This window comes from Erythrolamprus reginae, chromosome Z, assembly GCF_031021105.1.
Source record: "Erythrolamprus reginae isolate rEryReg1 chromosome Z, rEryReg1.hap1, whole genome shotgun sequence".
In the NCBI taxonomy this organism is placed as follows: Eukaryota; Metazoa; Chordata; class Lepidosauria; order Squamata; family Dipsadidae; genus Erythrolamprus; species Erythrolamprus reginae.
Genome location: NC_091963.1, coordinates 110,257,095 through 110,271,059, shown reverse-complemented (window position 1 = coordinate 110,271,059; position 13,965 = coordinate 110,257,095). Strand labels below are relative to the sequence as shown.

Sequence of the window (13,965 nt, the reverse complement as noted above, 5' to 3'; positions counted from 1 at the left end):
AGGTGGCATGCAGAGCTATATCTGCTGGCACGCGAGCTGTTGCTTTAGCTCAGTTCCAACATGTCTGTGTGATTTTTGGCTCACATGGAGGCTCTGGGAGTGCATTTCTGGCTTCCAGAGAGCCTTGGGGGGGGTGGAGGAGGGCATTTTTACCCTCCCTTGGCTCCAGGGAAGCCTCTGGAGCCTGGGAAGGGCAAAACATGAGCCTATTGGGCCCACCATAAGTTGGGAAACAGGCAGTTTCCAGCCTCCAGAAGGCCCCAGGGGGGAGGGGGAATGAGAGAAGCTGTTTTCGTCCTCTCCAGGTATTGAATTATGGACGTGGACACTTGCGTATGTGCGATAGCTCTTTTGGCACGCTCTTTTGGCACCCGAGGGAAAAAAGATTCACCATCACCGTTCTAGCAAATAAACATAATATGAAAATTGTACTTTAGAGTGTATTATTATTCTTCATTTCTCTTAAATTAAAAGAAACTAACAAACAAGTAAGCAGGAAATCTGGGCAGCATTGTAGGTGGTGGTGGTATTGGTTACAGGAATATATTCTTAACTAGCCAGCCCCTTGTTTTGTAAAGAGTTATATCATGAAGTTTGTGTCATTGTTAAGCAAGGAGAGAAGTGGCAGTTTGATGTAACAAAATGTCAAAACTGTCTGAATCAACTTTGAGCCAGATATATTCAAGGCAAGGAGTATGTGAACAAAATACTACAATTGTTATTGCAATGGAAAAGTGACCCGAATTCTCGGCATCATGTAGCTCTCCTTCCAGAATCAGACTGATGTCCCACTGCCACAGATTGGTATCAAATGCTTATTTCGTAAGTAATTAAACCACTATGATAATTATTCTTCCCCATCCCTAGATTGTACCACTATAGTATAGATATGTCTGGCACATCACCCTCCCTTTCAGTCTTTGGGAGATATATTTATACATTAAATGTGATCTAATTTAATTCTTAATGGAATCTACCTACCACCCATCTGAAACTGTATGCATTTGTGTTGTGATTCCGTCTGAGGCTCCTCAGGGAACGGCTGAACCTCTGCCGGCTCCATGCTCAGAGGGGGAGGGGGAGGAACAGGAGGAGGAGGCCCAGGCAGACGGGGAGGAGGAATATCAGGCCGAGGGAGAGGGAGAACAGCCTGAGTCCCCCGGGGTGGAGCTCTCCCCAGCAAGCAGCCTGGAGTCCTTAGATGAAAATGCACAAGCCATCATCGATCTCAGGCAGAGAAGGGCAGCACAACGAAGGGGACAATTAGCCAGGTGTTTCCAGCCCTAAATAGGCAACAACTAGGTTTGGGTGTGGTTCTCCCCAGAAAGGCTGAAAAGGCAGACCCACCCTTCCTGTATTGTGGAGTATTATCTTTGGGAGTCCTGGGACCTGGCTGTGATCTTTGGCGTCTCTGATTCTGGCTTGTGGCCTTGAAGGCTGAAACCTTGGGGGGAAAGGCGTGGGTCTTATTCTCTACAGTGGTGTGTGTGCCAGCAAGAAGTCTGCTGTATTGTCTGGCCGTCAGGACTCTGCTGTGAAGTCTCATAGCCTGCCTGTTGGGAAGAACAGGTTTTTCTCTGTGTTTATTTTTCAAACTATAAAGTGCCTTTGCTTTTACCACTGACATTAAATTAGCTGCAAATGAATATAAATAAGATGATCAAATCTGTTGGTCTTCACAATTTAAGCTCAAATATAAATATAAAGTACCTTCAACTAAAATGATGATTGAATTGAAATATTTAAATTCAAGTGATTTTCAAAACACTAACATGATTTTTTTTAAAAAATATATTTCAAATTTGATTTTTGTAGGGACTTTGAAAAACAATGACACCTTATTTTGCTGCAATTTTAAGGTAAATGACACTGGTTGGTAAAAACCTGCCCATTTCCCCCCCTAATTTAAGGATGAAATTTTAAATTAGGAAATAGAATTGAAAGCAAATTCAAATCAGAAAAAATGTTTTAAACTTTATTGGTGAATCTTGATGATCCCAGAGAAGATTGAGTAGGAAACCCACCCACTATTGAATCAACCACACAAAACCAATATATTTGCTTTCTTTATATGTAACTTTTGCATAAAGAATATCAAGTACAAAGTGCAGCCTAAACAGAGCATTTATGCCATGCCTATGTAACATTGAATGTTCTTCTCTCATTAGTTGCATTAATGAAACTGCTTCCATTAAAAACATGTAGCATCAATCATAGCAGTGTCTTTTCCTTCCTGCTCAGCAGGTATCCCGACTGAACAAAACAAAAAAATCAAATCCTACGATATACAAAAGTTACTTCATGCTTCTCCCTGAACCCTTTTCAAGTGGGGAAAAAGGTCAAAGGGAATATCCAACCCCACAACACCAAGTATTTGAAACACTGTTTCCTTTATCTCTACCCTCAAACTTCTGCCCCCTCGAATAAGTACTCCTGATGGGTGCACATTTTTCCATACTGGCAGCACTGAGGGGGCAGAATGAAGGAGGTGATAGTTCATGGATCTATTGAGGTTTGATGCGTTCTTGAAGCAGAGCCCAAGCTTTTCCCACCTGTAAAAACATACAAAAGAATTAGTCAACAAGCCTATCAGAGATGACTCTCCAAAGAAAACCCATTTAATAGATCAAGTAAGATGCTGCTTTACTCATTTGCAGCCATTATGCTTTTTCTTACCATTTTACGTATAACTTCTGGCTCCCACATTGTGCAAAGGACTACGTGTGACTGCTTCACACGCTGCATACTAGATATTTGACTTTTTACCCGCAGTATGGCAACCTCTGAATCTACGCCATCTCTCTCCATGATGCGTTTTATGGCCTTGAAAGAAACAGAGACAGAGAAGAGGTAGAGCAGGCGGGTCCCTTTCTTAAAGGATGCTTACTAGAGTGGCCTCCAAGGCATGACTTTTCTCTAGCAGCCCCTGCCTTGTGCTTTCCCTTGATATCCCACAGGCCCACCCTCTTAATCTTCGGGATGGTAAGATTGGAGCCCCAGGTCTATACAGGTGAATGAGCATAATTGATGAAAGAAATTCCTATTCTTTTTTTTAAATAATGTTGCTATTTCTTGTTTGGTTTTCTTACGTCCATTGATATACAGTGTTTCATCTCCTATTAAAATTGTTCAGAAGTGTAGCTATTGCTGTTCTTATGCTCATAGAATTGTATAGTGTAATTGTGACGAAGATAAAAAGGATCCACCAAATCTCTACCTTGAATCTCTCAACTGGATTCACTAAATGTTTCCACTTTCTAGTGTTAATTTGTATTTAATTGGGTAACTTTATAGCAGTGTTTCCCAACCTTGGCAGCTTGATGATATCTGGACTTCAACTCTCAGCGAATGCTGGCTGGGGAATTCTGGGAGTTGAAGTCCAGATATCATTAAGTTGCCAAGGTTGGGAAACACTGCTTTAGTTAAATATTACACACTAGTTAAATATTAAACCTTAGGTCATTTTTTGCCTCATTGGAAAATCTTGTGACAGAGAATTCAGAAATATCCTTGAATTTTAATTTTTTTTACTACAACAGAAATACAATTAAATAAATGAAAACTGAACTATGATGTGGAAAATTGCTGTTTTTGAATGCTATTGCCAAATGTAGAATGTCCTCATAATTATATCTCAGGTATATTCTCTTATATTCTCGTATATACTCTTAGGTATATATACAGTATTTTTTAATTTAATTTAATTTTATTTTGCTAAGGAACCATTACCTTTTAGATGATGAGAGTTAACTATACTGATATTATTTATTTATTTATTTATTGGATTTTTATCCCATCCTTCCCCTCATATTCAAGGGGGCTTACAACATGTTAGCAATAGCACTTTTGAACAGAGCCAGCATATTGCCCCCACAATCCGGGTCCTCATTTTACCCACCTTGGAAGGATGGAAGGCTGAGTCAACCTTGAGCCGGTGATGAGATTTGAACCGCTGACCTACAGATCTACAGTCGGGTTCAGTGGCTTGCAGTACAGCACTCTCATTTTAATATTAATATTAATTTCTTTAAGTGATACTGCTATGTGAGCTGTTTATATTACTCTTGGTTTCGTATTTTTTAAAATCCTGATTATTTCATCTTTATTGTGATTTATTAATTTTGTGATACAAGTTGTTTGCATTTTTAAAAATCTGGATATACATAAATTATTCCTATCTGTTTATCTATCCTACCTTTCATTGCATAGACTATCACTGAAAGCTGTCACCATTTTCTAGAAAGTATGCCTCAAATATTCATACACAGAAGACAATGTTTTTGTATGATCATTGTTTAGAATGATTGTGATGGTATATTCACCATTTGCCTGAAACTGTAACAGCAGAGCATTGGATTCTTTTAAAGCAACTACTGAATAGCTTTATGATGTCTGAAATAAAATCCAAAATACCTGCCGGCTCCAATTTAAATCTAGCTACTTTGCACCAGCTACACTTTCCAACAAACATGACAAATGCCATCTATCAAACAGGAAGGGAAAGATTTTGATTGCAAGAATTATATAATGCAGAGGTTCTTACCTCCCTTTCATTAAGTATGATAGTCCAGACCTCATGCACCATTACTGACCAGCCTGCTTCCAGCAAAACAGCTGCATCCAGTACACACACGGCATTTCCTGCAGACCAGAAATTGGAAGGGTGGACACAAGACAGTTTCTATTGAGAGAAGGGGGCTGCAGCATGCTTTAATTTCATTTCCAAATAAATCAGATATCATAGCTCATTATGAGCAGTTACTGTAATGGTACAGTCAATCCTTCTCTCCTACTGGAAAATAAACAAAGGTACTGGTAATTTATAAACTTATCCAAATGTAAAAGCAAGCCACAAAGGCAAAGCAACAAGTCATATTATTCTGCAAATTGCTCTTGAAATCTTTGAGACTGAAGGAGCCAGGGGGTTGAGGAATGACTATATATATTATAACTACTGCATCATGGGCTAACTGTAAGGTAAGTAAACTCAAATAAAAACACATTATTCCCAATGTTAGTATGGAATCAGGTGGCCTCTAAATGAAATGAAATGAATTTATCTGAGTTTTAATATATGCTGCACAGCCTCACCCTGGAACCACATGACAGTCCATCATATAAGGAAAGTCTGCTTAGGTGAGCTCTACTTATGTGAGCTCTTTTGGCATGGCTCTTACAGATTACCTGCTCATCTTTCTGGAAAATGAAATCTTGAACCTATATGTAATCTATTAACAAGTCTTGCCAAGAACCCCCAAAGACCTTCTCACCCTGCTTGCCTGCCTCTTCTAGCTTTTCTTTTGCCATTTGAGCCATCACTGGCCACATGATATTATTCAGTTGCTTCATCCGTTCCTGTAAGAGGGAACAAAGAAAGCCAACACAAGAAATTTAAGGGGACCGGCTGCTACTAGTGAAAACAAAACAAAGCAAAACAAAACCCTGGGGATTGCCAGCAGTACCAATCCAAGAGGTATGGTATGCAAATCAGAATTGGGTCAAAACATACACTAGTATATAGACGGCTATCCCAGCATCACCAGTCCACATTTTTACCAGTCTCAAGACCACTTTGTATTTTAATATACAAGGAGAAGTTCTCCCTGTGTGCACAGTGCTCACACAATACCTTTAACCCACAAATGAAAAAAAAAACACGGGGGGGGGGGGGGAAACTAACCACCTTGCTATGAAAGAAGGTGAAAGGGCAGAATTAATGGGATAGAACAGAGAGGCATTCTGATGTCAGTGAATCAAAGGATAAACCAATATGCTGAACTGGAAAGGAAGGAACGCCAATACTGAAATTCAGTTTTTACCCCAAACTGAGGCAGGTTTTTACCTGGTTTCCAAATACTTTGGCTCCCAACAATTGTCTGTTGATGGTTCCATCTTCTTTCAAAATATCTGTAAAGATGAGTTGGATTCGCCAAACACACACCAGAAAGAAATCTTGTGCAGCTTCCCTTTACGTGTGTTAAGAGACCCTCAAAAGTAAAACCCCTCCCAGAATTCACAGGTGAGTTTCTCCATTCCTAATTCTTAACTGGTTTTCACTGCCATTTTTGAAACACAAGATTTGCCAAACTGTGATAATTTCATTCATGATTCAAAACATTGGATAAAAGCACAAAAGGATAATAATGTAACATTTTCCCCCTGGGGGAAAAATTAAATAAAGAATACTTCAAAACCTTATGATAGTTCCTGTAACTTTCCCCAATATGATACAAAAACTAGTGTTGTAAGTGTTACTTAAGTGAGATGAACAAATGTACAAGCGTGATGAATAAGTAAATAAATAAATAAATCCTAGAATTTCAAATTTCTCTGGAGAGCAATAGATTTGGAAAGTCCCCTTATTAAAGGGATGGCAAGAACCATTTTAGCATATGAATGCATATGAAAATAACCTCTGCTGAATTGTGGAGAAATGCTTACAACGTAAGAACCAGCTACAGTGGTAAGTAATAATGTTATTTTTCCTGGAGTCTAACCTCCAATGTCACCTAACCTGATGTCCTCCAAGAGTGACTGACTCTGCCAAATAATATTTTCACCTAAATTAAATGGCAATTCATTATACATAGTATATTTCACCTTTAGCTTACTTGGTACCCCAGTTTTTCTCCTTCCTTATCTATTTTTCCAATAATGGGCCAAACTACTCTGATAGGAATGCATGTTTATAAACTTTGTCTGCTGAGGACAAATGCAATTTGGTAAGAAAATGGGGAGAATTCGGAAATGGGGAGAATACATTGTTTTAAGTCATTAAAGTGGATTGGCAAGGGATCAGAGAGAGGAAAAAACAAACTGAGGCAGAACCCTTGCTATCCCTTCTCTTGCAGTTTTCTGGATGAACTGAATTAAAATATGGCTTCCCCCCAAAGGTTAATCATACCTGGTCCAAATGCTTTTATCACTTGCTGGTATACAGGACCACCAGGTGTGTAAATGTTGTGCCCCAGTGTATCCATCTCCAAATGGAAGGCACCAAGTTGAGCCAAATACTTGGCAACAGATGTTTTGCCACTACCAGTTCCACCGGTGAGCCCAATTATGTAAGGGCTGGAAGGAAGTGATGGATTTTTCTGAAGAGAAAAGAAGATTGATTTTATCCACGGACTGCGTATATTCACTTTTATATGTATTATTATGATTCAACATAACATTGGCTCTTTTCATAGCAGCACTGATCTAATAAACAAACATTCACTACATACAGTCTTGTTACATTTGTGTAGAGCTACAGTCATAGTCCTACACACTGTTCCCTGTAGAGCAGGGGTCTCCAACCATGGCAACTTTAAGACTTTAAGCAAAGCAGGCTGAGGAATTCTAGGAGTTGGAAGTCCACAAGTCTTAAAGTTTATTTATTTATTTGATTTGATTTGTATGCCGCCCCTTTCCGTGGATGAAGTTGCCAAGGTTGGAGACCCCTGCTGTAGAGTGTGCTCTCCATTCAGAGAGCTTGGCCTTTTCTCTCATGGTCTTTGCTTTCTTGAGTATCACAATGGCTGCTCATAGTGACTTTGCATCCTTCTCCCTACCCCTGCAGTCCTGTGGTGAAGGGAGAACTTCAGCCTCATTCGAATAAGCTGCAGCTCTGGACTGTGCTTGCTAATGGTGAAGGCTGCTCTGAAAAAAGGGGAGGGGGAAGGGGAGAAAAAGGCGAAGGGACATGGTAGAGAGACCAGAGGGAGGAGAAGAATAGCTATGTTTCTTATACAGTACTGGAAAGCCTTACTTTGAAGAAAGTAAAGGGCCAGAGACAACACAGGCAAAAAAATTGCTCACAGTCAAGACTGGGAGGCATGTTCTGCCTGTTCTTTGACCAATCTTTTGTCTCTTAGAAAATCCAGCAATGAAGGTTGCAATCCATACTTATTTAAGAATAATTCCTTTTCAACTCAAAGGGCCTTACTACCAAATACACATAATTGCATCCTCCTACTCCCATACAACCCAAAAGCTAAAACAAACACATTACTTACCTTAGGTGCACTCAACAAAGTTCCGAGAAGTATGAACCTCAAGGTATAAGACCTGATTTTTTCTTCCTCATTTTCGACATGACTCATCTTGTGAAGAACCAGTTCAGAAAGGTTCTGTAAGACATTTGTTAGAGACAAGTTACCTTTCCATGTTATACCACAGAGTCTGGCAATGAATTTTTGTTATTCTACGTTATAGGTAATCCTTACTTAATGTCTGGTCACTTAGTGACCATCTGAAATTATGACAGACATTCCCTTCCAAAAGGTACTTATGACGTGGTCTTGGGATTTCTACAGTCATGCCCCTGACCTGTCACGTTTGCATTTTAGGTGCTTGGCAACCCAGTCCGCATTTGTGGTCAGTTGCAGTGTCCCATAATGATATGACAGTAATTTCTGCCATTTTCTGGCATTTACTTTTAATTTCCAGCAAAAAAAGTCACCAAAATGGGTTTAATGACTATGTTTACTTTGCAACACCTGCAAAAAAGGTCACAAAATCTAGTAAAAGTATAATGCCACTTAACAATCACCAAGACTGTAATTCTCAACCTAATTATTGATTGTAGAAAAAGGACTATTTATAAAACTAATTTCCCTTTGCATCGAAGGAGATTCCTATTAAGCCCTTTGTTAAATATTAAGGAATGAGAATGTCACCCATACACAAAAAAGCATGCTGAAGAAATCTGGTCTGATGGGAGTCGGTGGAAGTGAGCCATGCTCTATACTGAAGAAATATTTCTCTACCCATTTTATGCTTGGATTGAAATTCTAAATATCACAGTATTAATTACTATTTATGTAATTGCATAAACAGCATAATCTGTGATAAAACAAATAAATATTTGAATATTCTTAAATCCTCTAAGTAGCATAGTCCATTAAATAGGAGTGGAGTCCAAATGAAAAAAAAAAAACTTTCGTTAGTAAGACAAAGTGAGGTTTCACATTTAAAGCTGGGATCTCCAAACATAGAGCCAAACTCAAACGTTAAACTCTATTTAGCTATCAAAGTTCTGCCTAAACAAAATACTTTTTCCTGCAGGCAGAATAACACACACCGTGGCAGAAAAATTCCAGGATTTGGGACCAGTGCCCAAGTACTTCTGCTAGTGGTGGGGCTGAGAAAGAACTTTGTCCTGAAGACCTAAGTTCTGGCAGTTCCTAGATGGCAGATTTTTTTTTCAGTTTGTACCCAATAGTGGCTAAAATACTTCCTCATACTTACATTTTCTGCCCTCCTTTTGTTGACAGAAAGACCACCCTTGAATGTCTCCGCACTGACTACAATGCATTTCAGCTTTGAATCGACGATTGATGGACCAAAGGAATCATGAAGAGGAACAAAGTCAAATAGCAGGGAAGGCTTGACATCTACTAGAAAGTCTATCAGTTTATCTAGACGTTGATTTAAAGGTAGAATCAGTTCCTTTAATAATTTATCTGTTGATGGAGAAAATAAGAGGACAATGTAGTAAGGCTCAGGTCATGCTTTCTTAATTGATGTCCCAATATGAGAAAAGTTCATAGTGCTACAAAGTTGTGATTTCCTTATCTTGGAAGTACAAATCGAAGCTAACTTACATTTTACTTATTGAATTTAAGAGTTCTCTCATCACAATTGCTCAGGCTAGAAATCATTTTCCGTATATTTTCCTTAGAAAACAAAAGGCTGTAGATGAAATAGTATACAGTGAAATTAAGAAAGGGTGCAAGGATAAAAAGCTATATATTGCTGATGTAAACAATGTTTAGCTGTAGTACCTATTCTTATAACTTTAATTATTTGACTTGCTTTTTCTTATACCTTTTCTAAAGTTTGTATATATTGCTTATTTTAAAAAGGCAAAGTATGTATGTATCCATCCATCCATCCATCCATTCATCCACACACAGATGGTGTGGCAGATGGCGGCACTGCGTGTATCAGCCGATTCTCCACACAACTTTAACAAAAAGTTTGGCTGAAGTGGCTGAATCCTACCTCTGTGTTGCTGCCTCAGCCAGGGAACACTGGAGACTTCGACGCCGATTGGTTGTTAGATCGGCCCCCGAGAATACCACCAATCAGCTGCCTGTTGCCGTGGCTGGCACACCAACTCCCTCCCCTCTCCTTCCAGATATGGCTGATGCAACATTTGATGTATAAGACACATCAAAGACCACTTTTTTTGGTGTTTGTATGTGTGTGAATATGTCCTATACTCCAAAAAATATTGTAAATGCATACATCCAAGGACTGAAAAAAAGATGTTTTATCATTGATAAAAAGGTGTAGAAAGCTTACCTTATCTAAGCCATACTCCTTAGCTCCAGATCCATTTAAATTAATTTCCACTAACAAACTAGATGTTAGATCTGGTATCATACTCAATAAACAAGGCAAACTGTCATATTGGGGCACACCACATTTCTAAGTTCTGCAAATATACTTAGGTAATACTTTCAATAAAAAAAGAAAATTATATGAAATTCTAAATATTAGCAACACATAAATAACAACACACAAGTAACAACTTGTCCTCTACGTTGTCAATCCTGGTTCCAGTTACAGCATTCAATCATTGTGTTCAAAAAAATCTGGACTATGTTCCCCAAATATTTCTAAATTCTCTAAATGGTTTTGCAGGAAAAAGGCACCCACTTTCCAAAAGTTCTTTGTCACAGACACCAATGAGGAGCCGATTTTCTGCCAGCAGGCAGCTCACACTCAGAAGAATCTTGTGACCATTCTGAAGTCTATCAAAAGTGCCGCCCACAACTACATCAGAGTAACTTTGCAATGGCTTGTTTGATTTCTCAGTCTTGTCTTGGGGCAATTCTTCATTATTGTCTTGCAATTCATAGTCAGGATAGAGTAGAACAGACCTCAATTTGGAGCAACAGCTGTAACAACTAATGGCATAACGTTCTAGACGCCGTTTGATAGGGTTTGATTGCATTCCATCCGCACTTTGGTAGTCTGTAAGTACCACCTCAGGCGGCTGGGAAAGGTTTTGTACGAATCTTAGAGCGGGAGGGTTAGCTCCTTGATTGAGAAGGTTGGTGAGCAATACACGGACATCAAGGGAATGATGGGTGTCAGCATCAGTGTACAGCTTGGTGATAAGGTCATATACTTCAGCTGTGGCAGGAACATAGGCAAAACGGGGCTGGGTAGCCCCCGACAAGTTGAGTCCTGGCTGCAGTTGAACATAGAGGGTTTCTTGTACCAACCGGGCAGCTGAAGCAAGAATGGGCACCAAGCGTAGAGAAAGTGCCGACAGTGGGGATGTCAGAACAAGTAAACCAGAACGGAAAACCGACATGCTGTCCAGGAGGACCGTTCAGAAGGACACATGCAAAAAACAAACAAAAAAAGGCAAGATAAGTCAAAAGGCTTTAACTTATAGGAAAATAATGATCAAAGTTTTTATGTACAGGCGAAACTCGAAAAATTAGAATATTGTGCAAAAGTTCATTTATTTCAGTAACGCAACTTAGAAGGTGAAACGTAATATAGGAGAGAGACTATATACATGCAAGGCAAGATAGTTCAAGCCATGATTTGTCATAATTGTGATGATTATGGGGTACAGCTCATGAAAACCCTGAATTCCAAAATTCAGAAAATTAGAATATTACATGTGATCAATAAAACAAGGATTGTACATAGGACAATATCAGACCTCTGAAAATTATAAGCATGCATATGTACTCAGTACTTGGTTTGGGGCCCTTTTGCAGCAATTACTGCCTCAAGGCGGCATGGAATGGAAGCTATCAGGCTGTGGCACTGCTCAGGTGTTATGGAAGACAAGAATGCTTCAATAGCGGCCTTCAGCTCTTCTGTATTGTTGGTCTCATGTCTCTCATCTTACTCTTGGCAATGCCCCATAGATCCTCTATGGGGTTCAGGTCAAACTATTTGCTGGCCAATCAATGACAGTAATCCCATGATCATTGAACCAAGTTTTGGTGCTTTGATAGTGTGGACAGGTGCCAAGTGCTGATGGAAAATTGAAGTCAGCATCCCCCTAAATCTCGTTTGTGGAAGGAAGCATGAAGTGTTCCCAAATCTCCTGGTAGACAGCTGCATTGACCTGGACTAAATGAAGCACAGTGGACCAACACCAGCAGATGACATGGCTCCCCAAATCAACAGAGACTGTGGAAACTTCATACAGGACTTCAAGCATCTTGCAGTGCGTGCCTCTCCATTCTTCTCCCATACTCAAATGGTTTCCAAATGAGATGCAAAAATTTCCACAGCCTGCGTTGATTTGGGAAGCCATGTCATCTGCTGGTGTTGGTCCATGGGGCATTGCCATGAGAAAGATGAGAGACATGGAAGTGAACCATTGCAGAAGAGCTAAAGGCCACTATTGAAGCATTTTGGTCTTCCATAATACCTCAGCAGTGCCACAGGTTGATAGCTTCCATAGCTGCAGCATTGAGGCAGTAATTACTGACCAAACCAAGTACATGCTTATCCTTTACAAGTTTCAACTGTATTAGTACCTAGTTTAAAATGACAAACCCCATTGTAAACGCCAGAAAAAATTCTCCTTTACTATAAAGTAGAAAACCTCTATTTTAAACCCTTAATTGACTGTATTTTACAGTAGCATTGGACAAGATAACCCAAACTTGGTAAGATTGCTATAAAACCACAGTATGTTTGAACTTGCTGGAGGAAGTGTTAAAACAGAGAAATTGTCTATAAACAGCAATCCTGCCCATTTTCTTTTTGTTTCACATTAGTTAATATGCAATTAAGTAATTGAATAATAACATTTTGTTATATTTTTCTAAGTACAGTAGTTGCAACTGGCAGGCTAAAAAAAATCTAAATTGAAAATGATTGCACACGGCCTGCGGGGGGGGGGGGAGGCCTTATTTCTGATTTAAAAAACCAATTAGCATAATTTTTCCGTTCATTTACATTTTTCTTACGTTCAGATATGTTCAAACTACCAACTCCACACCAACTTTAGTAAAAATGAACACACTGTGCAGGCTAAACTATCTATAAATAGAATAAAAAGTTGCCAATTTTTCTCCTCACATTCAGAAAAAAACAGCTGACCCTAATTTACTCAAAAGATTGTATAATGTAGGAGAATGCAGCTTCGAACCAGCGTTTTTAATTTTCATTTGTTTATATCCTACTGTTGTTTTAAAAAATAACTCAAGGCTTAAAACAACACACCTTCCTACTCCGTTCTCCCCTTTTCAAAGTGCAATAAAAGCATCCAGGTTCGTTGGGAAAGGAGAAGTGGGAGAATAAGCCACCTTTTTGCCGACCTCCCGTTAGGAAACCTGCGACAAACTGCCCGTTAAGCCAGGTCGCGTCGCTGGGAAAGAAGACGCGAAATGATGGGGTTCCTCACTCCCGCTGCCACGCAACAACCACCACCCACCCGAGAGACCGAGGCGTATCCCCCCCCCCCCCCGGCCACCTTCCAAGTGGCAGCACCCACTCCCACCCAAAGAAACGGCGTCTGCCCGTTTACTCACCTGATAGGCAACCTCAGCCTAGTGGAAACGCGACCCGGAAGTGTTTCTGAACAATCTGGAAGCGATTCTAGAAATGTTTACTGTATATCGCCTGTGTGGGAAATTAAACCGGGGGAGGGGGGGTAGTTGTTAAAGGACGAGGATCCCCTTGCCTCCCATCGATGAAGGCGATGGGAAAAGGAAGTGTTTGTGTGTGTGTTGACGGTCATTGGACCCTGTGGGCTCAACGTCCAGAGCAGGGCTCTCCAACCTTGGCGAGCTTTAACTCCAAGCATTTAATTTTTATTTGTTTTATCAAGTATGTATTGTTGGCAGGGCCGCCATCAGGAATTTTGGGGGCCCATACAGCCTAAGTGTCTGCCCCCCCCCCGCCATTTTAAAACTATTGCCCCCCAAATCCTGTGCCATGCCACCATAGCCACACACCCTGGGCAAGCCCTCCCCTGGCCCTCTGAGGTCAAAC

General features: G+C 40.0%; 1 protein-coding gene across 3 annotated transcripts; it reads right to left on the bottom strand.

The window, feature by feature from the left end:
• Nucleotides 1–1,954: 1,954 nt before the first annotated feature.
• LOC139154369 (bifunctional coenzyme A synthase-like) lies at nt 1,955–13,600 on the bottom strand. Of its 3 annotated transcripts, none has more exons than XM_070728881.1 (10): nt 13,503–13,600; nt 10,648–11,312; nt 9,232–9,446; nt 7,998–8,111; nt 6,905–7,094; nt 5,843–5,907; nt 5,271–5,355; nt 4,544–4,641; nt 2,677–2,823; nt 1,955–2,552 (listed from the first exon to the last, which is right to left on the bottom strand). In XM_070728881.1, exons 2-10 carry the CDS (start codon nt 11,309–11,311, stop codon nt 2,505–2,507), a joined length of 1,626 nt encoding a protein of 541 aa, XP_070584982.1. In that variant the 5' UTR covers nt 11,312; nt 13,503–13,600; the 3' UTR covers nt 1,955–2,504. The 3 variants fall into 3 exon arrangements, with proteins under 3 accessions (XP_070584982.1, XP_070584981.1, XP_070584983.1); XM_070728880.1 differs by lacking the exon at nt 13,503–13,600 and adding an exon at nt 13,195–13,383; XM_070728882.1 differs by lacking the exon at nt 13,503–13,600 and adding an exon at nt 13,278–13,376.
• Nucleotides 13,601–13,965: the final 365 nt, after the last annotated feature.